At 35.0% G+C, this 27,529-nt stretch overlaps 1 protein-coding gene across 1 annotated transcript; it reads left to right on the forward strand.

The window, feature by feature from the left end:
• The first annotated feature begins 2,759 nt into the window (after nucleotides 1-2,759).
• LOC138698799 (transient receptor potential cation channel protein painless-like) lies at nucleotides 2,760-24,509 on the forward strand. Its single transcript, XM_069825027.1, has 2 exons — nucleotides 2,760-2,992; nucleotides 22,216-24,509. Exon 2 carries the CDS (start codon nucleotides 22,231-22,233, stop codon nucleotides 24,352-24,354), a length of 2,124 nt encoding a protein of 707 aa, XP_069681128.1. The 5' UTR covers nucleotides 2,760-2,992; nucleotides 22,216-22,230; the 3' UTR covers nucleotides 24,355-24,509.
• The last annotated feature ends 3,020 nt before the right edge of the window (nucleotides 24,510-27,529 follow it).

A 27,529-nucleotide genomic window follows, 5' to 3' on the forward strand; every position in this document is an offset into this window, starting at 1 on the left:
TCCTTAGGATGTCCAGCTCCACTTCAGGACCACGGTTGTAGTGGCACACTGCATCCATTACACACAAATTCAGTGTTGCATGTCCCACATAGGTTTCTTTTGGACACCTTTTCCAGATCATCCCATTGAAGGACTCGTTAATGTTCTGGGTCTTCCCATGCAGGCACTTCTGCAACATTTTATCGTCCGTCAGTCTTTCGTAGACCGGTTTCATTTGTCTAATCACTGCAATGGGAATACCAGGACCTTCATGCTTGTAAGGGATGCCTTTTGCTTTGGCCACTTGATAAGTGCACCAACTGTCTTCACCTAGTGGACACTTTGCATGAAGTGGCTGGCTGTCATTTGCTGCGACATGGAACAGAGAGGCCCAGATAGCTCTTTTCATTTTTTCTACACTTTCTGTGTTAGACCTGAGGGCAATACCAAAGTAATTTTGAAGTTTGTCTATGAGGGCTTGAGTCAGTTTCCCCTTTCCACCGATCTTTTTGGTCTTAACTAATTGCCTAAGACCTTTGCCTAAACGCTTTTGGTAATGCCCCACACATTCTAATTTCACAATCTCTTTCCCATCATATGGGTCAAGTTCAGATACAGTTTTGAAACTTTTTGAGTCGCCATCTCCTAAATATTGAGTATAAAGTAATCCTCTATTTTGGACTGACCTCAAAAAGACCCTACCTGCCCCAACAGGTTCCATGTTAGGTGAAGATCCCTTGTAGTTACAGGAGCATACTGGTACATGGTCTGCTAGCCAAGTCTGATATGAAGGTGATTTTTTGTCTTCCTTAGCATGCATTCTGCAAGACATGCAGCTTTTGGACATTACCTCCACATCGAGAACTTTACCAGTTTTTACTGACATGGCTGTCACAACACCCGACAAAGAAGAAAATCCCCTCCGTTGCCACGTTCCATCAACTGACACTGCACATTCATTGCTACCAGTATTTTCACATACTTCATTAGCAGCATCATTCATTGTATCATAAGCAAGCTGTGTTACCACTTTGTTTACATGCTTGATATGACCCTGATAAGAATTTTTACTGAGGCCACATGGCAAGCCCAGAAGGTAACATAACCTGTTCAGTTCACTATAGCCACAACCAATTTCTCAGCTCGCATAGACAATTCTCCTGTTTATTTCAAAATATTTTGAAACTTTGTGGCTTGAGAATAATTCATCAGAATTATACCCACAGGCTGAACAAGCTAGTTTCACACATACTGCCAAACCATTTCTCTTGCCACTATTCAAATGTAATGAAACTGAACCCACCATAAGACATTCTGGACAAGCCAGTAGTAAAATTAATTTTGTTAAATATCTAACATCAAAAAGAATAAAGCCATAATGTTCTGTGTGTTCACTTGATGGTGGACAATGTCTATCTGTAGTTACATTTGTTTCCTTCTTCTTCCCATAAAATTTCCTTTGCTTCTTCCTGCTTGTATTACGTTTGTTAGCCATCACTGCCACACAGCACTATAAAATAACACTAAACTAAACGCACTATAATAACTAACACTAAAATAAATATGTAAAGAGAACACTAAACTGAAACTAAAGGCACAAACAGCTGGAAATAATACTCATAACCTGTGTAACCACGTGTATGAAACTTGTACATAAACAACTTTTCTTTCTGCTGTTTTATTTATAATTTCTGTTCATAGATGGCAGGAAGGGCTAGAACTGTGCACTATCTCTATCTATGAGTTATTTGTGAACTATTAGAAATTCCAGAGTACTTTGAAATGGGTAAAAATGGCTTAGTATTTCAGGAAAAAAATCTGACATTTTGACAGATAAAAGGGGGTGTAACCATTTGTTACTATCATAGAAAAGTGCCATTATCTACAAAACTACCAGTCAGAATTAAATAAGCAAACCAGCAAATGAAAGAAGAAGAAATGCTGCATCCAAAACATACTGTTTCAAAAAATGCCATTTTTCATAATTTTTTGTGTTTCTAACGTATACATATACCTTAATTACATTTCCATATTTGGAATGTCACAACTTTGCCTCTAAATATTTTGACGATATTCATGGAATTAATGTGCTTCATGATCCAATGTACACTTTTTAGAGTCTGACTCAAAACCGAACACTCCAAGAGACGAACTTCTACTGCAGCTATACCATTCACGCAATTAGAGTGAGTTGTTAGTGCCACCATCAAATGGTGCTAGCAGCCAACTGCAGAGTTTGATGGGAAAGGCCATTATTTTTGTGATGAGCGATTTTTATTCTAAGCATGTTTTTGTGCAGCTCTCTGTGTTCGAAGTCTAGCACATCCCTTATAAGTTATTATAATCTAATTTGAGATTATTTTGTAACAAAGATATGCCATGAAGGTATTTGGAGAGCATGGAGGTAGAGCTCCATGCTGTGACTGCCTTTTACCCCTGGGAAAGACCTGGTCCCAATTTGATAGAAGGCTGAGTGAACTTCAGCCATTCTGAAAGTTTTGACGAGAAAAATTCTGGCACCACCTGGAGTTGAATCTGGGACCTTCCAGTCTGTAGCCAGTTGCTCTACCAATTTACATATTGTATCTTTCTGGAAGTTTAAATTATTACATCACTAGTGCTTCAGATTTCTCTTAACAAAAAAAAAAAAAAAATAAATAAATAAATAAATAAATAAACTTAATGGAATTTCTGTACTTAAAGGCATGGCCTGATAACAGAGATTAGATTAATAATTCACTTATCACGAGAACTGCACCTTACATCAACTCATGGCTCTCTGTGTATCATTATTATTTCATTATTCCACTATATACTCGGAATTCAGAGAGGATATCTATTTATCAGGGTGCAGATTGTATTTTCAGGTGTAATATTTAAATAGAGGGTTTTTTTAGTATAATATTGTGATAGAGTGTTTTTTCAAGACATAAAAATAATGAAACATTATCTAGTTACGTGAATTAATTGCTTTGTACTGAAAAGCATACTTCAACTTCGAATGTGGACAGAGGTAAGAAATCAGTTTAACCCCACTGCACATACTGTAATTAACATGCTTCTAAAATAGAACTAATATGGCAGAAAAACGAAGGCACAATGATGTAACAAATGAACTGGACAGGACAAAGTTATGTGAGCTGATATTGACAATTCCAGCTAGCAGTGCTTCAGTGGAACGTAATTTCTCAAAATTGGAAAGCATTAAAAACTATGAAAGCAGTACAGTACTCAATGATAGAAAAGATTTACAAATCTATTTTTGATAGTACTAAAGGAAGAGCTCCAGATAAATTTGTAATAGGACTCCCAATTGTATGACTGTGTCATAGAAAAAATCCACCTACACTTTAAGTAAGGTTAAGTAAACACTACATTTTAACCGCATCTTTGTTGTAGGTCTGTGTGTGGGTTGATGCTAACATCTGTATGTACAATTATTGCATCAGACTTGAGATTGCTTATTGTAACAGAATTCTTGCCTCCTATTACCAAAATTAGTTTGTTACATTAGATACCACTGGGACATTGGTGACTCCAAGTAAATTAAGTAAAATAAACATTATTTTTAGAACGAAATTATTATTTATTTATATGGGTAGGGGAGAGGCTGTACCTTGGACACTTTTTTTTTAAGTCAGTATTTCTCGGAGTTGTGTAGGTTTACACATATGATATACTTGTTAAATTATCATTGAGTATCTTGGGATTATTTTCCCAGGTAGTCAATAAGCACTCCAAATTATTTTCCAAGAAAACATACAAATGTCTTAAGGTACAAGACCATCTTGTAATGTATCTTGGAACCAGGGGCGTATTTTGCGGGCTACCGGCGGTAGCCCAAGGAAATTACAAAAGAAAAAGTTTATAATATAACATAATGTAATAATTTTGTATTATTAGTTTTACCATAGTAATTAAAATTAAAGTAATTGTTAGATATATTTTGTGTAATAATAGGGTCAGCGGTAGCCCAAACCCTTTAACCAGTATACGCCACTGCTTGGAACATGGGATGTAACTTAGCACTGATAATTGTTTTTCATAGGGTTTAAAAGCATTCTGACATAAAATTTTACTATTACAATATAACATTTCTTATTCAGCAATGCAATCATCAAAATTCACACTAAAGGGTAAAAATCTACTTTGTCTTGCGGTAGCACCAACATTAATAGGAGCAGGAAATTTATATAAAACATCATCAGTTGTCATTTCGTCGATTCTGTCACTGCTGTAAACAAATTTGTGCCCAGTTGGTTTTGAATCTTTTTCAGGTAGGTAGGCATACTTTACATGTAAATCACTATATTTCTTGATAATAATTTCAGCACTGTAGAAATGTTCCTTCTTTCCCTGAACACTTACTAATGCAAAATCCTCGTCACGAATTTCGCTATGTCTTGTTTCTTCACACCATTACATTCTTCTGAATCGCTACATTCCTCCACTGATTTATTGTTTGTGAGAGAAAGGTCTTCATCTTCTGAAGATCTAAATAATGCCAGATTTAATAATGTGAATAAATGCAACAAAACAGATAACAGTGCCACCAAACCAACAACAAGATAATGGTGCAATGTCCCAACAATATCTTGTTATTGTTTGGTTGGCAGCACTAATATCTGCTTTGTTATCTGTTTTTGTTGCATTTATTCACATTATTAAAACCGGCATTCTTATTGGGACTTCCTTTAGAATTGGTAATTATTATTTTGCACTTTACGGCTGACTTTGTTTGAGCTAGACTTTCTTCACCTTTGCCTTCTGAGCTCCTCTTCAACTTGAATTTTCTTAGGTGTGTCAGTCAATATGCGACATCTTCCTTTTTTTTTTTTTGGTCTCATGCTCCACCCTTTCCTCTTTGGAGCTTTGGGATAAGGTCTGATCTGCTGAGGAGAAAGTAGACCACGGTGCTGGGTCCTGACACAGTTGCTTCTTGACCACATTAATTTTGTCTGAGTGTTTTTGATATGCCTGGTCTAAGTTGAACACAGAGACTTCATCGATTTGTTACATAGGATGGTAAGAACTCATCATCTCTGAAAATATTTTCGTTCATAGCTAAGTCGATCTGTTACATAGGATGGTAAAAACTCATCATCTCTGAAAATATTTTCGTTCATAGCTAAGATGGCCATATTTTTTATACAAGAAAAGGGGACAGTTTAAAATGTTTTCTCAATGAAACAAGGGACAAACAAGGATGCTTAAAATTGTTTCGTCATGAATACGAAGTTCAGAAACTAATAATAAGTAAATAAATAAATACTGTGTAACTTACATCATACAGTAGCACTGAATTCACTCCAGCCAAACAATCCTGTAGAATTATTAATGCAGGAGTCATTTCTCATTAATATTTTCCTGATGAATAGATCTTCTTCAGTAAGTCCATTTTACCACACAATATTTTGTAAAAATTCACACAAGTGTGATTAAAGTTCACCTTATTAATCAACATAGCTTTCAAAGTCTGTACTGAAAGAGCGTTCTTGTCATTTATCCACAAATCATTCATATGAGAAAACACTAGTTCAATGGGGGCGTTAGTTCCAGGTAAACAAAGAAGAAATTCCAATATTTTAAGAAAATTGGTATAAGGCACATTGTTCATGTTAAAATGTAAAATAATTCTACCCAACAGTCGCAAGGTAATGTTTTTTTTCCAGTATTTTCGGTGATATGTATTGTTTAATATACACATACTCATTATACAGACCAGTATCATCTATTATAATTGAAGGAACCATTTCACGAATGAAATCTTAGTCTTTTGTATATCCTTCCTTGAGTGTTACCCAACTGCAGTCCTGCAAACCCTCAATGGGTTCAAGCTATTTATTTAAATATTCAGCTGCAGTTTGATAAAATGTATGGACATACTGTTTAAATTTTGAAATCTCTGATGATAAACCCTCATTTTCCAATTTACCAAGAATTGATCTGACATTGGATGTTATGAAACAATCTTCACCCTTGGAAACTAAATTAGCTTTTAAATCATTTACAGTAACACAGAAATTACTTCAAAAACTGTAATTGTTTGACCCTCTACTTTTTGAACTGCAGTATGAAAAGCCGATGCTTGGTTGTGAAGAAAGTACAATCAAGCTTCTGATAAAGGATTTTCAAAGAATGATTTGATAACAAATGGACATTTATTTTGAGAGTCAAAATATGATTTCAGAGGAACATAGTCAGAAGACATTTGACCGCAGGGAGTAAAGCAAGCCACCTTGCTTTGCTATACTCTAAAACTTGTTTGTACTCCTGGTCTACAAATTCACAAAATTCTTAAGATTTTCAACCCTTACAGTATACACATAGAAATAAGAATATATTTTAGAAACAATGCCTTCAATATCAATAGGAAGGACATGAGCAGGCATCTGGATAGTATTGTGAATTATATGAGCAGAATACCTAACCCCAAATAAGTTATGACTTAAATAAGGTTTGTGAAGACGTTATTGACGTTCTTTCTACCTCCAAAATTGCAGTTCGTATTATCTGCACAAAGAGCAATTGTTTTTTCTTTTAAGTTATTATTTTTCACACACTCACTCAAAAATATAGCAGTGATTTCTGAAGTTTCTCCAGGCAAAGATTTAAGATCCAATATTTTAACTTGAATCCCCTCATTAGGATTAAAGTACCTAACAAGCAATGGAAATATTTTTATGTCCTTATGGTTTGATGCATCCGTCATTATTGATATAAAATTAGCTTTCTGTAAATCAGATTCTAGTTGAAAAATGGCAAATGGGATTAAAACATTCAATATAATTGCCTCGGTTTTGCTACGGCCACAAGTAAATTTTGGTTCAAAAGTACATTGGATAACAGTCCATTGATCTGAAAGATTGATTGTGGTGGATAGTATGGTAAGCAAACGCTCCTTCAACAACTGCTAATTTCATATCTTTGTCACCAAAACTTTCACTTTTAAAAAAGTTAGTCAATACAGTGCTAGAAGCACTTGCACACACCATTCTTTTATGTTTTTCACTGTTTATATGTTGTGATATATCCGATTGGCCTCATGGCTTATACTGAAAGTAAATGCACACTTATTGCATCGAACATCTGAGTCAGAAATTGTTTTTTTTTTTTTTTAAATGTATGAATATTCCTTTTGTAGGTCACTATTAAAAACACACTTCCTTTTCGGTGGTGGCATATTATTAATTTCAAGTGGTTAGCACTCGCAGTGTACAAAAGTTCACTGTATTTTATTATTTCACAAATGCAGAACACAATACTGTCTTCTACCAAAGTCAACTGTAATGAATTTCTTTTGACTGAAGCATATGCGTTTACAGTTTTCGTTATTATTGGCAGCATTCACACCAAACAGAGTGATTACGATTGGTTAGTTGGCATTTCTTACCATAGTGAGCACAGAGTGCTACAGCTCAATTGTCGCCAACTGTACTTTCCCAAGCAAAGTCTCCACACGGTTTCAGGTGTATATGCATTGTATATCCAGAATATAAACAGCACTTTGCTTTGTCAGTTGTTAGTACTTTTAAATTTTTCATCAAACTGATGCCTGCAAAACAGTACATTTAAAATTTTTTAGAACTATAGTTAACAGCGTTTTATGCTGAGAGGAGAGATATTCGATCTGGTGCTATGGATGAACTTTGGTGTAGCTCAATATTAGAGCGCTTGGTATGTAGAACCAAGGACCCAGGTTCGATCCATGGTGCCGGAGCAAATTTTTTTCCTCTTAACATCAATTGTTACCGTAACAGATGTATTCTGTAGGACCAAAAAAATTAATCTTTACGTAGATTCTTCGAGCAACAGTGCATATTATTGTGGAATCCCGGCCACCGACTCATCCGAGTGCACTTCTTGTATAATGACAGTTGACATAATATAAAATGTCAACATACATGTCGAACTTGGAGTCAGACCACAAAGGGAAAAACACTGAAGGAGAGGGATTCTATCTGGTGCTGTGGATTAAACTTTGGCGTAGTTCAATGGTTAGAGTGCTTGGTATGTAGAACCAAGGACCTGGGTTTGATCCCCGGTGCCGGAGCGAATTTTTCTCCTCTAATATCAATTAGTAGGCTTTGTTCATGTGAAAATGCAGTAAATAGTTTGCATTTCTTTTTTCTCAGAATTGTCTTAATGGGATACGTTGATATGAGAAGTTACCAGAGACAGTTGCTCTTACAATCATATGATCGTAGTGTCTTGGTCGATTTATTTACAGAGTGGTTAGTAGCAACTAGGGCTGTCAGAATGCTGCTCCTTACTGTAAGAATTCAGACTTAATCATGAGGTGAAATAGACACTGAGTCATGCCAGTCATTTTGGTGTAGAGTTTGTTAGTGAGTTAATGTGTTACACAATTGTGTGTTAAATTTGCTATCATTGTGTGTTTGGTTTAGAATTCGTTAGTGACTTCTTCTTCTTCTTCTTCTTCTTCTTCTTCTTCTGCTGCTGCTGCTGCTGCTGCTGCTGATGATGATGATGATGATGATGATGAAAGGGTGTATATTTCACCTATATTACTTAGGCGCAAATGGCCCATTGTACACCCCATGAGGTGGAAATCAAGGTAGAAGACCACAATGCAACACCAGCCTTGCGATAATATTGGATTTAATTTCCTGAAATTCCTCAGGAAACAATACATGTTTCCCGAGATAATGATGAGTGATTTGGCTTAGACTGGGCAATCCAGCAGATTGCGAGGTGATGACTTAACCTCCATCCCACGTTTCCTACAAGTTGAGTCATCACCAAGGTCCAAAATGTGTAGGTGGACTTGACATGTTAGATCTGTGAAGGACAACAGTTATCTTTGTGTGTAAGTTACATTGTTCGTTGTTAATTATAGCATGACAGAAGTATATTGTAGAACAAAGAGCAGTATTATAAGTAAAATAGTGATATTGTTCATTGTGCTAAGTTGGACTTTGATGCAACAGTACATGACTTCCATGCCAGGGGTACACACACATCTAGATGGGACCAAGGGTGGCTTTAGGGCCAATTACAGGAAAAGCTGGCAAAAAGTCCAAAAATCAAATCGCGTAATTATTTTAAAGATTTTTAAAAATTCAAGAAAGCTAAAGACCACCTGCAACATATATTGATAAGGAAATTACATAAGAAGTAACCTACTCCTAACTGTGGAGGTCAGAACTTACATGTTGCACTGACGACTCATTGAGTAGCTGATAAGCAGAAAGAGCTCTCTGTTTTCAAGTTGATATCATTTTGCTGTGTGTTCATTTAATAAATAGTAATTGTCATGAGTCTTCACTTGGAGGTATGCAGTTTGCTGTTTTACTATTTCTAAAGTAATATATTGAGGAAAAGACTTCGAAATTACAAATAGAAACACCACATGTTGTATTGGAACAAAAATCCAGTTCATAGCTACAGTATATTGTTACGATTTCAGTTATGTTCCAGGCACGTCCGGGCTATAATTTGAACTTCTTCTGGTACACAAATTAGTCATGTTTTAAAAAACATTAATAACATTTTGCGGATATTGCGGAATTCTGCTGTACAATATAACACTTTCTTTCGAGCGTGTGTCAGCCAGTTATTTAAAATTATTAGCGAAATACATTCTTTTCTTTAATATTTTCTTCAGGATCTGGCTGTAATGATATTTTCTTAACAAGAACGGACCCTGTACGACATAATAAATTCTGGCAATAAAAAGTTGAAGATAAATTGTGATCTTTGAAGGAATTTATGCAGAAACACAGTAAATAACTGGAAAATCTGAATTCGGATTTAAATAAGAGGCTATTTTATTTTGTCTCTGATTTCAAAAAGAAGTGGCAGGAGTCCAGCGGAAAAGAGTAAATATTTCTTCAAAGTAATAGAAATTGTCTGAAAACTTCAATTAGATTCCTGAACTACTCAACTACTGAAAGAAAGAAAATTGGTCGACCACAAAAAATTTCGAAGTTATTAATGAAAGATTCAAACGTCAGAAAACTAGAAATATGCTGCTTCAACATTCTTTTGGGGAGATTTCGTATGCTGCTCAAATGAATCTTCGTTCTGTTGGTCATTTGGAAGCTTCCAAAGTCGTTAAAGATGTTATGATGATTTCATCAAAACGAGCTTCAAAATATGAAACTGCATACAAGCAGGTAAATAGTCAAAGGACCCGAAAACTCCCAGCAGCCGAAGCATTATCAATGTTTATTTAGGCTAATCTTACAAGAGAACAGTAAAACATAATTGGGAAAAAAGGTTTGTCTCGATTTCCTTCTTACAAAAGAATTCAGTCTGCCAAAAAAGAGTGTTATCCCGAAAAAGAAGCAATTATTATTGTCACTGAAACTTCTTCTGAAGTAAAACTACAAGTCCTGTTGGATCATCAGATTCACGAATTGTACAAACTCAAAAAGATGTTTTAATGAATCAAGGCAAATGCCAGGTAATCTAGGCAAATGCCAGGTAATTTAGGCAAATGCCGGGTAATCTTTTGGCAAATCCTCGGACCTCACCTCATCTCACTACATCTCGCCAAAATATTGTAAAAAATTGCAGAAAATTGTAAAAATTGTAGAAAATTACTAAATTGTAAAACTGTAAAAATTGTAAAATATTGCAAAAATTTGTAAAAATTTTAATTGTAATATTGTAAAATTTTGACTTGTTCCACATCTTAAAGCTTCATTGCTCATGTAAGATCTATGGAATATAATAAATGAAGGATTAGAAAGGATGGGGAAAATGTATTTGGTTAGTAAATGTGGATCTGATGTATCTAATCAATCAGTGTACAAGCAGAGATTATGACGAACCCCGAAGAAACTAATGCAAATATATTCATTTCATCTCAAGTGCCTTTGCGACTCACTGTAGATAAATCTGGGACGAATGAGGAAATTTTAATTTGGTAAAATAGAAGGTGTTCATTGACGAGATTCTGTAGACCCATCAGATTTCAGTTTCAGCAAAGAAGCACAAGAGGCCAGTAATAAAGTGTTCAAAAGATACAGAGAACGTTTCACGAGAAAAATTTCTCGAGAGAAGACTAATTAAGATGTGCCTAATAGGCTATTGATTGCATTTGATTTGTACATTTCAAGCATGGAAGAATTGCACATTACTAGAAAGTCATATTTTGATAAAAAAGTGTTAGATATGGTACTGCCACTAAACATTAACTATAGTTCCGAAAATTAATCAAGCAATGGTAATTTCAGATTCCACATGTAATCTTTGTTATTCCCTATTTTTGCATGTTTAAATGTATACCTATATGTTTAGTCCATTGTAATCGTTATTCTTAATTATTTTGTATAATTTAAATCCAGTAAGTTATAATTTTATTTTAAGATTTTTATAACTGTAATATTTTGCCAATAAATTTATCAGAAACTTGACTATTGATAGGTAATAAATGTTATGATTATTATTGTTATCATTATTATTTTGTTATACATATATATTTTTGCCCATTATCTTACCTAAAAAGCGCTGGCCTTCTATGCCCAAGGTTGCAGGTTCGATCCCGGCCAGGTCGATGGCATTTAAGTGTGCTTAAATGCGACAAGCTCATGTCAGTAGATTTACTGGCATGTAAAAGAACTCCTGCGGGACAAAATTCCGGCACATCCGGCGACGTCGTTAAATGAAACGTAACATTTCTTACCTAAAATCGACTAAAATAATTTTTGCCAACTTTACCCCCTCTTGGCCCCACTGTGCTGTGGTGCAAAGGGAAAGAGGAAAGGTCTTATCTGTGCCATTCAGTTGACAATTCGATTCGAAATGGCAGCACTAAATAACGAATATTTGTTCCATGTCAGGGCTAACTTTCTTGCTGGCAAATATGTTATTGAAAAGAGCGCGAGCATAAGGAAAACAGTGCGGTACCTGACATCATATATTATATGCATGTAATTGTGCTATGTTGATGAAAAACAATAAATTATGAATAAAATAAATACTCCAATATAAAATACACTTTCTTAATCATATGAAGATAAACAGAAAGTAAATACATATGGAAAGACTAATTCTAGGTTTGAACATAAATATCTAAATAAAAGGTGCTCAAATATTTATGCAGAAAACAAATGAATTTGTTTGATGCAATATTACAGATTCTTTCTTCTGTTTTCCTTGTGTTCTTTTTGGTCATATCTGGCATTGGTCTAAGAAAGGTGTGATGGATTTAGTTCACATCTGGTAGCAAGATCGCCAATTTTATACAGAAAGCTGTTGAACTCTTTACTGAAGTTATTATTATTATTATTATTATTATTATTATTATTATTATTATTATTATTATTATTATTATTTAATAGTCGCGTTGCTGTTATTTCTGGCGTGACTCCTCCTCTTTGTTTACGCCTTAGGAAGTGAAGAAGGCTCTATAAAATCTTGGTTGGTAGTAAGTATTGTACACCATTTTTGTTCTTTTGTTGTTGAGCTACCAGATGAGGAATCTATTTTCCGCACCGTTAAACATTATCATGTTGTAGCTCCTATGATAATAAATCAAAAGCACTGTAATTGAGTAAATAATTGAGTGTGTGCTTCCTGCAAGTGCCAACAAAAGAACAAAAATGGCGAGCGATTATATTAAGCATTTACCGAGCCTTAGGGAGTGCATGTCATCAGCAGCGAATGACAGGACCCACATGTTTAATGTAGCTGACCTGCAACGTGACTGGCTGCTGGAAATAAGAGGGACTTTAGCAGCAGCAGCGGAGGCAGATATTCACAATATAAAACAATTCATTATCGTTACTTTTTGTTTCTGACTTGAATGTTCTTACAAAGTGACTTCAGCCACTACTGGATGGGACTCCCCTATCTTTACTGCTCTGGCATAAAATGTAACTCTGTGATGGGAGACTTTTAATGTAGACTACATATTAGCCAGTCATGGTCAGTTAGAAGGTGGCAAGAGGCAACAACTGTTTTTCGTGGACCATCTAAGAATGAATTTTTTTTTTTTTTTGCAATGATACTATTGGTGTAGAGTTACCAGTTACCATACATGCCCTTTTTAAGTAAAAAAAAAGTGTCCGGGCAGATTTTAGGAAAAAGGGTGATATGTTCTCTTTTTTTTTTCACTCAAGGAAAAATAACTACTTTTAAGGGGAGAGTGTACGTCCGTAACTTACAATAAATAAATGTAGAAAAATAGGCATGTGTAACATACCTTTATGTATTCAACTGGTTCAATGAATTTAAAATTCCACTGAATGGTTAGAAAAAAAAATCACTGATTACTTTTTTGCATTAAGAATTACTACAAATTATTATTATTATTATTTTTTATTTTTGCTGAAGATAGAAATAATCTTAATTTTTTTTTTTACCTACTATGTAAAATGTCATCATATTGATATTGTATATTAATTTCAGCTTTCTGGGTACAATATTTTCTGAGAAAAATACACCAAACGCCCCACAGGGGAGTGTTTTGGGGCCTATTCTATTCCTGGCTTTTGTAAATGATCTGCCAGTTAATATTTTGTCTAGGGTTCGCTTATTCGCGGATGATTGTATGGTATACAGGGAAATAAAAAGTTATGAAGATACTACTCTTCTTCAGACTGACCTAAATAGAATAAATGATTGGGCAATAGCCAACAAAATGAAAATAAATTCTCTAAAGAGCAAAGCCATCAGCTTTACAAGGAAAAGAAATAAAATAGTCGCATTGTATATGTTAGGGAGTGAAACCATTCCGGAAGTTAACAAATGTAAATATCTCGGAATAACATTTAGCAGCAATCTCGGCTGGGGGGAACACGTTACGGACACAGTGGGAAAAGCATGGAGAGCGTTACACTTTGTGATGAGGGTATCACAGTCTACTATATACAGTCGCGAAGCTTGAGGTGTTTTTTTGCAAATCTCGTGATAAAGCGCTCCAAGCGGTTAGCAACTAGAAACAATAGACTGTCCATGGTCGACTTTGGACTGTGTCGTATTTCTATCGAGTGATAGCTCGTTGCGTATTTCACATTGATGCTTGTGAAATGTTTGTTATTGGTTGTAATGAAAAGGTTAATGGCTAAAATATAATAATTGGAATAATAATATGGGACAAGGAGGAGACGTTTGTAGTGCTATAAATTGAAGCAACAGTAAGAGAAAGAGGCAAGAGTTATCCTTTATCCGATTTCCGAAAGATACAGAAAAGTTCCAGGGTTTCCACAAGAATGCTGTGCAGAAACAAATCTCTTAATTTTGAAGTTCTTTGTGACTGTTAGAATACATTATATCCTTAAATTTCACAATGAAATGTTTCAGTCTAACCAAAAGGACATTAGATACTGGTTAAAGTTCTGTCACTTAGGCAGCTAAATTTCCAGAGAAATAAAGTTTAGGTCTACTTTTTTTTCAGAGGATATATTTTTAATTGTATTATTATTTTTATGTGTTATTTTACTAAAGACGTAGAAAAATTAAGTTTATTTTAATGAAATTTATTGATCACGTTTTATTTTCAATTCTGGTGGGATTATTATTGCTTAGGCCTACTTTATTTCAAAGGATATGTTTTTAATTATAGTTGTTAATTTTGTTGTTATTTTTATTTGTTGCTTTACTAGAGACGTAGAAAAGGTCTGTTACAATAAAATTTATTGATCACGTTTTATTTCCAATTCTGGTGTGATTATTATTGCTTAACCTCATCCCACTTTAACTACATAAGCCTACACTACAAGTACCGGTACACGTAAGTTACTCCATTAATTCATATTTCCATTATTATTATTGTTGTAAAGGAAAATGCAAATTAATATTTATTGGTTTCATAGTTAATTATCGCTATAATCTTGAATGAGTGAAGCCATTATAGTAAATTTCAGTTCGTTTTGCACAAACAAAAATTATATTAACTTATTTCTTGCAGGTATCTTCGAGTTTATGGTGGAATTTAATATACTTCATTAAAATAGTAAATTAACTTTATGCATTTAATATTTCAATAATGGAAGGAAGGTGTTAATTTTTCCAAAAGAACACAACGAAAGTGTAACATATTTTGTCGCCTACTAGGAGAGAGATCTGCGATGATGAGGCGATAGTAGCGATCCTAGTGGTGGGCAACTACCCATGTTTGCATTTTTACTACATATTGAGCTTCGCGACTGTATATAGTAGACTGTGAGGGTACTAAGAAAAGGGTCTGATAAATCCAAAGAGATTGCATATAAATCACTAGTACGTCCAGTAATGGAATATTGTGCTGCATGTTGGGATCCTTACAGATTAGAACATATTAAGACACTGAAAAAGATTCAAAAACGGGCTCTCAAGTGTTGTCGGAAAAATTCACCATTAAAATGGGACACACTCACGGACAGGAGAACGCGAATTCGATTATGCGCACTGTTCAAAACATACAGAGGTGAGCCTGCCTGGAGAGAAATAAAAAATAGGTTGCAACCGCCAAATTACTCTTCAAGGAACGACCACTCATTTAAATTGAGGGAAAGAAGACAGAGGACGGACACTGGAAAGTTTTCTTTTCTCAATCGTACTATCAGGGACTGGAATGCTTTACCTGCAGATTTACTAAAGGCTTTACCAACAACCAAAAACGTATTTAAAAATAGGCTTAAGGACTTTACTATTATACGATAATTGTACACAGTATGTAAAGGATGTAAATGATATTTTGTTATTGAAGTGTTGTATCAGTGAAGAATTATGTTGTGTCAGTGAAACGTGTTCCTGTCAGGGAAGCTTTATAGTTTATAGTGGCAGTGCAAAGTATTTGAACAGTGAAATGTTTTTGAAGTGTTAGTGAAATCAGGATAGAATCAGTGAAATGTGTCGTAGTTCCAATGCAGTGAGTGAGTTGACAGCGAAATGAGTGTAATGTGGAAAGGTACTTGTGCAGATATGAACATATCATACTCGTGGGTTTTAGTTCGAACTTAGATTTAAGATACAAATTAGATTTATTTTAAATGTTATTTTAAGTGATAGTGCTTCATTTAATTTAGGATATTCCCTATTATTATTATTATTATTATTATTATTATTATTATTATTATTATTATTATTATTATTATTATTATTATTATAAATTATTGTTAGTATTAATTATTGGTATTATTATTAAGTGTATTTTAATTAACAAGTTTATTATTGTCATTATTGAGTGTAATTAGTTACCACTGCCACCGGGTATATACCCATTGCAGTGTGAATAAATACATACATACATACAATGTCATAAAAATAAGAAAGTGCAGAAAAATGGTGTCGAAGTTTCCATATCTTGTAATTAGTGTTAAATTTCTCAATTTTGGGAGCACTTTTCTCAGAAGTGATGAAAGATACAAATGTGGAAAAAATGGGTATATGTACAGTAATATACTTTTATGTATAGAATCGACTGAATGAATTTAAAATTCCACTGAGTGGCTGACAAAAAAAAAAAAATTCATTGATAACATTTTTTGCATTAAGAATTAATACAATATTTTTGCTGAAGATAAGGCTAAAAACTGACAATTAGAAAAATAAAATCATATTATCATATTACACATATTAAACTACCGAAAAACGATAAAAACCAAAATTTCATTTTTTGACAAAATTCTGTGTACAGATTCCCCTTAAATGCAATTTTGCTGTGTTGCATACAGATTATTAAATATTCTGCGCTTTTGTTGGCAAATAGAGTTCCAAAACGTTATCAAAAAATTGTTTTATATTTCAACAAAGCTAAAGCATAGTTTCTTAATTATTATTAACCTAAATATCGATGATTTTTATTTTTAATAATTGTTGTCAACTGGTTAACCTGATAGTAATATGATGTGCATAATTTAGTTTTGTCTTTAAAAAAGATGATTATGTTAGAACTTTTGTCGATTGGAAGTGTTCTCTTTTTCCGTTATGGATGTATGGTAACCCTATATTGGTGTTAATATTTTCTTTTTTTTATCTGTACTTGGTTCTTAATATTTTGGAAAGATAACAGCTTTAATGTAGTATATTATACCCGTAATATCAACGTGAGAGGGGATCTAATCTGGAGAAAAACATTTTTCTCATTGTTATAAAATTCACAAATAATATTATAGTATGTAGAGCAGGGTCTTCACATTTTTTGGCCAACAGACAACTTGGAATGTTGCTTTGGAACCATAGAGTATATATAACATTCATTCATAACTGATGCTACAGCCCATTGAGGGCCTGGACCTCCTCCAATATTTGTAACCATTCTGTCCTATCCTGTGCCAGTCTCCTCCACTGCCTAACTCCAATCTTCCTTAAATTATCCCCCACATTTTGCAACCACCTAAGCCTGTGTATTCCTCTTCGTCTTGCTCCACCTGAATGTCCATACAATGGTTGCCTGGGTAACCTAGAGTCTGGCATCCGCTCAAATTAGCTCAACCATCCAAGCCTTCCTCTTTTAATAAATGATATTGGGTTTGATTCTTCAAACATCTCCGCAGAGTATAACAACTTCAGAGAATAAGAATTCTCTTATTTGGGGGTTTGAAGGGTTGTTTTTATGGCACACATTTCAGCATCCAACTTAGTTATTTGTAGTTCAACTTTGCAATAGAATGAAAAAAGTGTGAATGTCCAACCTGCTCCTGCTCCTTTCTCGAAACGTGTTAAAGATACTTCGCCAATCAGAAATTGGATATCTGGTATTGAGAGCCTCCATGGAGTAAGATAGATTATATCATCTTATATCATCATCATCATCATCATCAAGTGTATTTACAGTTTAGGAAATTTACTTGTTCTGAGATCAAGCATTTTATGGCTGATCACGCTATCTCTTCATTGGTTGTCCAGCACTTCTTTTCCCTTGGGGTTGATAATATACATTCTTCTTGATACCTATACGTGTTGGTCCATTTTTAATAGAAGTTCATGTCATTCATCCTCTGGCTGAGGTTCTGGCTGATATGTACAGCTGTCAAAAGAAAAAGTGGCCGCTCTCCTGGAACAAAGTTCCCTTCGGGTATCTTCGCTATAATTCGGAGACAGGCGATGTTACATGTTGTTGGACCACGTTGCCTGATATCTACAGTTATAATTGAAGTATTCTCTCTGTGATTCGATAGCGTAATGGTAGCGTTCAGGCCTCTTATTCATGAGGTCCTGCGTTCGACTACAACCTCGTGCTTTTTATGTTCTTTTTTGTTATGTTTTTGAGAGAGACAAACTATACATAATGGCTCCTTTCTCTTTTACGATTATTTTAGTAATTAACATCAGGTTCATTAATATATTATGCCATGACTTTATCATTATGATATTGTGGCTGCAAATGGAAAGAAAAAAGATTTTATTCTCAATAAAAATGTCTTTCGTGGCATAAACAAAACAAATTTACTGGCGTCGGCCTTAAAACATTCAAACAATTAAGCGTTCAAAAAACAAAACAAAAAAGCCACAATTCAATATTTAGTCTATCTTCCTCTTATCTCGATCATCTTGCAGTCGAGTGGACATGGAATCGACTAGTCTTTGCAAATAGCGACTGTTCTTAGACACGATATTCCAGGCATTCTGAACATACCCACATACATAAGTGTTCTGTCCATGGGCAGGTCTTTCATTGCAAACCCAGCAATCTCCAATCTTTCCTATTTTCTGCCTTCCTCTTAGTCTCCGCATATGATCCACATATCCTAATGTCTTCTATTATTCTTTTCAACCAGAGACCCAACCAATTCCTTTTTCTCTTTCTAATCAGTTTCAGCATCATTCTTTCTTCACTCACTTTTTCAAACACAATTTTATTTCTTATTCTGTCTGTCCACTTCACACGCACCGTTTTTCACCACATCCACATTTCAAATGCTTCAATTCGTTTCTCTTCATTTCGTCGTAATGTCCATGTTCCTTCCCCATACAGTGCCACACTCCACACAAAGCACTTCACTAGTCTCTTCCTTAGTTCTTTTTCCAGAGGTCCGCAGAATATCCTTCTTCTTCTATTAAAAGCTTCCTTTGTTCATGTTTGCAGTTTTTCTTGGGAAGGATAGACCTAAATGCGGTAACATCCCATTGCTTTCCGCACACCACTATCTCTTTCGCATCTTATTAAATTCCAGGGGACCCAAGCATGGAGATGAGGAGAGTGGATTTGACTAATTGGGCCCTCTGGACTTCACCGAAAGTCACGGCAAGGGTTAAATATTAATTCTATCAGGATGTTTGACCCGATCAGAGACCGGGAAATCTCAATTAGCCTTTGCCCCCCGCATCCTGGACTAGCTTCTACGAATCATCAGAAAATCTTAGAGTGTGATTGGGCTAATTTTTCCGAAAATGTTTCCACACTTTTGCCCTCGTAGCTCAGCGGACGAACATCGAAATTTAGATGTCAACGTCTCAGGTTCAATTCCTCGTTACTCCTTTTCATTTTATTGTGGTTCAAGATAGTATAATGTAATAATACAAAAAGAAAAACTAATACCAGTATTATGCAACTGGATTTTTCCAAACCTAATATTAAATTTATGTTATTTATATTGCTAAAAACGATTACAATATAAATAACTAGAATATTATTTATACAGTATCACTAAAGAACGATAACAGAATATAAATGATAAATATCGGTTTGTTTAATTAATATAAGATATTATATAATACTTATTTAATTATCTAAATAAAATAACCTATTTTACAAAGAAGGATGGTTATTTGTGTTATAATAATTACTTACATAAAATACAGATTATTTATATTGCGAAAGAACAATAACAATATAAATAACTTGAATATTATTTTATAATGCTAATGAAGGAAAACAGAATATAAATGATAACTTGAATATTATCTATATCGCTAAAGAACGATAACAATATAAAAAACGTGAATATTATTCATATCGGAATTTCACAGATTTATTACAGATATATTTAAGAAATTGTAGAAGAATAGTAATTAGTAACAGTGTCCTATTTATTCTTCTTGGAGCCAAATTTGTAACTTTTAAAAGTGTGGTTACTATGTTGAAGTGTATGTGTTGTAACGGATGCTTGATTTGTTATGTATGTGAGTCAGTTATGTGATGCTTGATGTCGTCGCAATGTCGTAATTATAGTTTGATTGTGTTTGTATGACTATTGTGTATTAATTTATGATGTATGGTACGGAAGGCTGCGTATTTGTGTTATAGAAGTGTTACGTATGTGTGTTGTTAATGTTTTTGTATGTTTCAAATTGATACCTGATATTTATTTTGCAATCGCAATGCCTAATTTACGGTTTGTTTATGTTTTGTTTACATCGCGTAAGCTAATTTAATTTTCTTTTCTATTTCTCTTTATGCTTATCTTTTTTGTGTATGAAACTATAGCTCTAACATACATATGTAAAATAGGGCTAACCACTATTGGAGATACAATAATAAAAATTGTTATTCATATCGTTATAAAACGATAACAGAATACAAATGATGACTTGAATTTTATTCATATCTCTAAAGAACGATAACAAAATATAAATAACGTGATATCCATAAAGAATGATAACTGAATATAAATGATAATTTGAATAGCATTTACATCGCTAAAGAACGATTAAAAAATAAAATGAAAACTTGAAGAAGGCCCGAACCCACAACCTTTGAATCACTAAACAAGCACTCTACCGCTGGCCTACGAGGCGCAGACATGGAACACTTTCATAGTTCGGGAACTGCTTGTACAAGCACATGCATCGTGTAACATCGCCGCGACCCGAAATGGACTTTGAAAATATTCGCTGTTCACGAGTGTGGCCACTTTTTTTTTTTGACAGCTGTACATCTATTATCAGACAGGACATCTCACTTGATATGTGTCAGAGGAAGAGCAATTGTTTGTAATATGTAGCTAGTGAGCGATGTATGCAATGGAGGGGTAAAGGAACTGGCCACCCTACTCCATTATATCATGGCCTAGTTGCCTCATAAGTGGTGCCTTCTTGGTATCACTTGTGAGGTTCAGACCTGCCTTCGGACAGTTGACTAAACAACAACATGCCATTCTCGTCTGTACTGTTGTACTGTTGTAATTTATCCTGTGTTCCTGTAACTTTAAGCTCCTCTAGGATTTCCTGATTTCTCTTATGATGTAGTAACTGATATTCTTTTATATACTTTCAATTAATTCTAATTGGATGGGATGTAGTGGAATTCAATTCAATTTATTTGATCAGAAAATGTTTCTCTATTGGTAGGAATTTTCTTTATAAACTTTGTCGTTCTTCCACTTTTTTAATAAAAGTACTTTGAATAGGCTACTCAGTTTTGTAGGTTGAGGCTATATATTGGTTTGGTACATAAGTTCGTAGCGTTTTTTTTTACTTTCATTCTCTTGAATTACAATAGTGGTACAGCTACCATAGCAATGAAAAATGCTACGAACTTATGCACCAACCCATTATTTTGCCATTTGACTTTAGGAAGTCTAATTAATTTTTCATACTGTGGTGTTATGGACAGTGGCTAATTCTGTGTTATATGCATAGCTTCTATTGAAGTTGCCTTCACAGCTTCTGTAATGATCCTCAGTGCATAGGTCTATAATACTAATTGAGGCATTCCCTGGGATAACAACTTAATGTACATTACGTCGATTTTCCATTTCCAGCACACATTGAATTCTTAATAACACATCTCCCTTCTGACAAAATATTTCCCTGAAATAAACACACCGTCCTCTAGAAACATTTGAATGTCGTTCTGTGCAATGTTGTAATACGAGATCTAAAATATTTGCTGTTCTCTATTTCTAATTAAAGATTTTGTAGTTAAGTTCTTGTTCCAGAGAACGCCTTAATCCCAGCTTCTCTGTAACTTTAGGGAAATTGTAAGGACTTCACCACAATAATGGAGTATTATAAAGTATCATTTACAAAAAAGAACTATTCCAGAAAATGTCCTAAGTTAATTTTCGTTAATTCGAATTGGCACTTAGAGCATTTAAAACATAAGAACCATATTTTAAGCCAGGGCAAGTTGTGATCTTGTGAAATGTAATGGGATTTTTTTTCTGAGTTGCTAGAAACGTTGAAAACGAATATCAAACTTTCAGTGTCTTCTTTAAAATAAAAATGGTTATTTGAAACATTTGTATGCACTGTGCAGCAGATGTCCATATAAGGGAATGCTTTGAAATGGTAAGAATGTAAATTAATGCATTCAAACCAGCTTTAAGCATATGATGTCTCATTTACCACGAAAAAATAAATAATCATGATCCTGTGTGTACTTTTTTATTTTTTTAGTAATTTATACGGATAATGCCTTATGAAGTGGATCTTCAGCCTACTGTAGCTGTAAGTCCAGTGCAACACCAAGCTGAACTATTAGCAGCTTTGCAAGCACGAGATATAGACAGCTTCTCACAATTACTGCAGGCATCATCTACAAATACAGACAGTTCATGCTTGGAGGCAGCCTGCAGACAAGCTGATGGCACACCATTTGTCAGTCTGCTGCTGCAGCATGGGACAGACCCCAACACCGTAAACCCGGTCCTCCTAGAAACTCCCCTTCACATCACGGCTGAGCTCGGGAACTCTGAGACTTTGGAAGTGCTACTGAGTGACGCCAGGGTTGATGTGAATGTGCTGAATGGGAGCGAGCAGACTGCACTTCATGTGGCAGTCAAGAAGAGTGGGGAAGTAGATGAAAAGGAGAGAGGCGCCTTCAGACATTGCATATCTCTGCTGCTGGAATGGTCAGCCAACAACCACGAAGGGACGCTGTACTCCATCAACGTAAATGCTTCAGATTGGCTCGGGAACACTGCCTTACACTATGCTGCTCAGAATGGAGACCAAGACATCACTCTATGTCTTCTGAATCATGGTGCGTATCTTGGTGCTCGAAACCATGCAGGGATGATGCCTGTCTCAGGCATTGAGTCGCATACACTCAAGAATTTCCTCGATTCGTGCCTGAAAATGCCACGTGACGATGCCGTGTTGTTTAAGTATGATTTCCTCGTACCACCTGTAGATCTCAAGTCTGTAGTTCATGACGAGACGGATGCTGTGATGATGAAATTGCACACTCCTAGTCCAGAAATGGACCCCCTGATTCATATCAGTCTCTCATCAAAACTTCAGAATCTTCTTTTACATCCTGTGCTATCCAGTTTCATTCATCTCAAATGGCAACATACACGAAAATTTTACTATTATGATCTCTCATTTTATGTAGTTTTAGTCAGCATCTTGACTTTCACTATCCTCCAGCAATACATGACACCCTATCATGAACGCAGTTCATTATGTACGAAGCTTTCAACTAAATGTTTCTTTAAGATTGCCATTCACGTTCTGTTGGGTCTCTGCATCTTGTGTTTGTTAATGAAGTTGCTGTTCCATCTCTCTCTATCTCCAGTCAGATACTTGCGCACGTGGAGAAGCTATCTGCAGATCCTGTTGACATTCCTGGCTGCTGTCATCTTGTTCAAGGGCTGGATTGCTGAAGATAGCATTCTCGATACCGTGACATTGCTCTTGGCGTGGACGTGGCTGCTCCTTTTTACAGGGAAACACCCAGCTATGTACCTACACTTTCACCTGTTCAAGAAAGTTTGTTGCTCTTTTCTCAAGTACATGATTTGGTGTCTGCTCCTCATCATTGCATTCACTCTGAGTTTCTACACATTGTTCCATAACAAGAAGACATACATTCCGGAAAGAAGCACTTTCGTCAAATTCTTTCAAAATCCCTTAGTGTCACTGTTCACAACAATCGTCATGCTTCTTGGAGGATATGACACCAAGCTCCTGCCTCTAGAATCTGCCTCTGTTGCAAGTCACTTCATTGTCATCCTGTTCTTGTTTCTCCTATCTCTTGTATTCCTGAATATTTTGACTGGGTTAGCCGTAAGTCTCACCCTGAATATCCAAAGTCAAGTTGAAATGGTTCATCTCATAGCAAGAGTGGATGTGACGTCAGATATAGAGAGGCTCCTGCTGGGTAACCCCCTTCACATTCACCTCCGCATGAGGCAGTTATATTTGAACCGCACTCCTCTCCTAAAGTGGATTATCAGATCCTCGATGTATCTGTGGCTTCTGTGCAACTGGCTGCGGTGCTTCAAGAACTTGCACCGGAGTGTGATTCTGTTTCCAAACTCTGGCTTTGATCATGCCAATATCCTGTTCCCGTTTGGAAGCAATTCAAAGGTATCATGCAACTACAACATTGACTGTGGGATCCTCAAAATTGCAGCCAGTATTGCACAGAATGATTCTGGAGCAAATAGGCAATTGGAGTCACTAGACGAACGACTGAGTAATATTGAGAAATATCTGAGGAGGACCGAAGTCCTGCAGCAAGATATTTTGCAACTTCTGCAAAGAGTTACTCCCAGTTTCGCCCATGATGAAAGAAGTATTGTATCATGAGGAAGACAGTGTTACAACAAACATTATATAGCCTACAAGAGTGAAAATACAAAGCAATAAATTCTTTTAAAAATATTATGAAGAAAATCGAGAGAAAACTCTTATTATGTACATTTTACTGTTTTTACATAAACCATTGTTATGATATACGAATATTTTATTCTCGTTATAATTTTTAAAGGGAAGCAGCAATGACAGCTTATCAGTACAATGAATTATTATCATTTCTGAGGAAGTATTTGTCATTTGTCATTCTTAGAACAGATTTCTTTGTTCTGTATTTTTCAAAGTGATGACTTTGTCTCATGAGCATCATCATCCAGATTAAGCATTGTGTTTGCATTATCCTTTATTGATGATAAATTTCGTTGCTTCTTCCCAATGTGTGTGTCCCAAACATACCAATTAAATGAAAGGTATCTGGATATCCAAAAGTGGAAAAAATACATCGACAATAAAACTAAAGTACATAATTAGCAATGTTAATGGGCTACTTAAAAATAAGAATAGATCAGTGTCAATAATTTAAGATGCATAAATATAACAAATTTCATTATACAATTTTTATTGTTTTCATACAATACAATGTCACAAAAGTTGGGAAAATTATATTTGGGTAGAAATTGCTGTAGCAGACTGTTGTGACAGTGTTTCTTTGAATCGAAGGAACACATTAAGAATCTGACTCACTTTCAATTTATGGTTTACTCTTTGACCACTACTTCAATACACGTTAAGTCCAAAGATCTGCTCCTCAACATAATAATAATAATTAATCTCATAATTGGCACAGTCTCATTAAATGAACAATATGTAACAATAGAGAAATTATAAAGTTGGCCACCATTTAGTCATCATTCTGTTTCTTCGTTTCTCTTATCTGTAGATTTAGCTGCATTCTGAAAATATAAGTACACAAAATAAAAATTCAGTCAATCTTCACATACGAGGCGTGTTCTTAAAGTAAGTTCCAAAAGGGTGTAGAAAGTAAACGGGAAAATATTTACAAACCATTTTTGTAGCATTGTATTCCCCACACTTCAATTACTTCTCACCATAATCTCCACCATTATTGAGGCATTTATCGAGTCATGGCACAAGTCTTTCTATCCTCACATTGCAGAATTCACCCACCTGCGAACCACTCCGCAACATTTGTGGAAAATTCAAGGAAAGCGAAGAAATTGTGAACCTCCTGTTCTCATGAATTTTTTCATCGACAGCACGCACCAAATCAAAGATTGCCGATCGGTATGCTGCTCGTCATGCACAGAGATGCGGCCCTCGTTGAACTTTCTAACCCATCTCCTGACCATTCCATCACTAATGGCATCATCACCATACACCTCACAAAGTTGATGATGAATGTCAGCTGGTTTGATGTTTCTCGCATTCAAAAAACGGATAACAGACTGCATCTCACAGTCGGCGGGGTGCTCGATCACTTTAAACATTTCAACTGATCACAACTAACCACACACACGGACTGAAGCTCTGAAACTGTATGCAGAGCTTGCCTGAGGACTGAAGAAGAAAACACGCATGCGCAAAATAACGATTGCAGCGATGCGACAGCTATAATTGAAAATGGAACTTACTTTAAGAACACGCCTCGTACAATATTGCAATTTAAAATGAATAAAAACATTTTTTTCTATTGGTATGAAATACTTATGTTCTATATATGTATCTGCTTTTGTACGAAGTAAGTAAAAAATCCTGATTTCAATAATTTATTACTTATGTTCAATATAAAACCAGGTACGGGTACAGTACATACAATTTAGTACCAGTACTGCTGAAAAGGAAAACTCAGCAAGTTTTTTTTTTCAGACACATTACAAATGCTCAATGTGTAGGCCTACTCCATGTCCATGCATAACACAGTACACACAGAGTTCTTACCAAGTTATTTTAGCATGTTGTGGGTTAATCTTTGTGATGCAGAGGCATAGAGTTCATCATAGAGACTAAGGAAGCATAGCTTCTCTTTCAATTTGTACAAGTAATAAATATTTAGTTTTTGTCATTTCACATTGCTACTGTCGTTAAAAATTAGCTGGCCAACTTTAGGATTAACTCTCATCTCCTTAATTAGAAGGCTTCATTATCGACAATTGGCTGGCTTAGCTTATTTCATCATCTTATTGTGTTCCCCAAGGAAATCGTTCTATGGTCCAGACCTGAGTAGTTGAATCCAGAATATGTTATTCATAACTAAGACTATTGTAGTTCCATGCATATTGCGAAATTCCTGTTGTGTACTATTTCATCAGAGTAACCTATAAAATAGGAAATTTAAAACCGTATTTTATTACTAGATTCTGGATTTATGGCAAAATGCCTTTTTTATTGGTGACCTTCAGGGAAGATTTAAATGTACAGACATTACATTCTTGTTTATCAGACATTACGGGAAGGTTTTTTATTTTTGCCTTTTTTGTATTTTGCTGCCTATTTTGTACTATTCTGCCTTTTTCTGTCTTTTTTGTAATTATTTTCTTACTTTTACAATTTTTCTGTTATTGTAGTTTAGTGTTTGTTTGGCATGAATTAGAAGTAATTGTTCGTTCAAACGCAGCTACTGTAAAGAATGTCTTGCAGCGGATTCCATTTTATAAAGAAAATGCACTAACAATGTGTTCAAGTTTAAGTAGGTCTGAAACTGATCGTCGTAAATTTTCACCGAGATGCTGTTAAAACATGATTGAGGAATTTATGTTGGCATCCTTTAGTGGACTCGACAAGGTATAGGCTCCCCTTTCACAATATGCCCATTGTTCACACAAAAATATTGATAGGAAAGTCAGTTTAGTAAATATTTTGCAGTTATACTTAAGTTCACACTTTGACATGTCGAAGACAAGTGAGCATCTAAGTGAGAACTGAACTGAACAAATTTATTAAAGAGTTTGGAAGTTATATTTTTTTAACAGATGGAACAATTTTACTGTATAAAGTGTGTGAAAAGTCTATAAACCACGAGAAGAAGTATTTTGTGACACAATATATTGCAACAGCTAAACATGTTTCTGCTGTAGCAAAGATGGCCAATCAGAAGAAAGTGTGTACTCTATCATCATCTTCAACAAATAAGCAGTCAGTTTGTTTCAGTGGGTTTGTGTAAAGCATTCCTAAAGGCAAGAACTCCTTCATGCAAATTGTAAAACAAACA

The sequence above is a fragment of the Periplaneta americana genome, chromosome 1, assembly GCF_040183065.1.
Source record: "Periplaneta americana isolate PAMFEO1 chromosome 1, P.americana_PAMFEO1_priV1, whole genome shotgun sequence".
Classification (NCBI taxonomy): domain Eukaryota; kingdom Metazoa; phylum Arthropoda; class Insecta; order Blattodea; family Blattidae; genus Periplaneta; species Periplaneta americana.

Coding starts and splice junctions, on each gene's coding strand:
- LOC138698799 (XM_069825027.1), top strand. CDS start 22,231: ATGCCTTATGAAGTGGATCTTCAGCCTACTGTAGCTGTAAGTCCAGTG.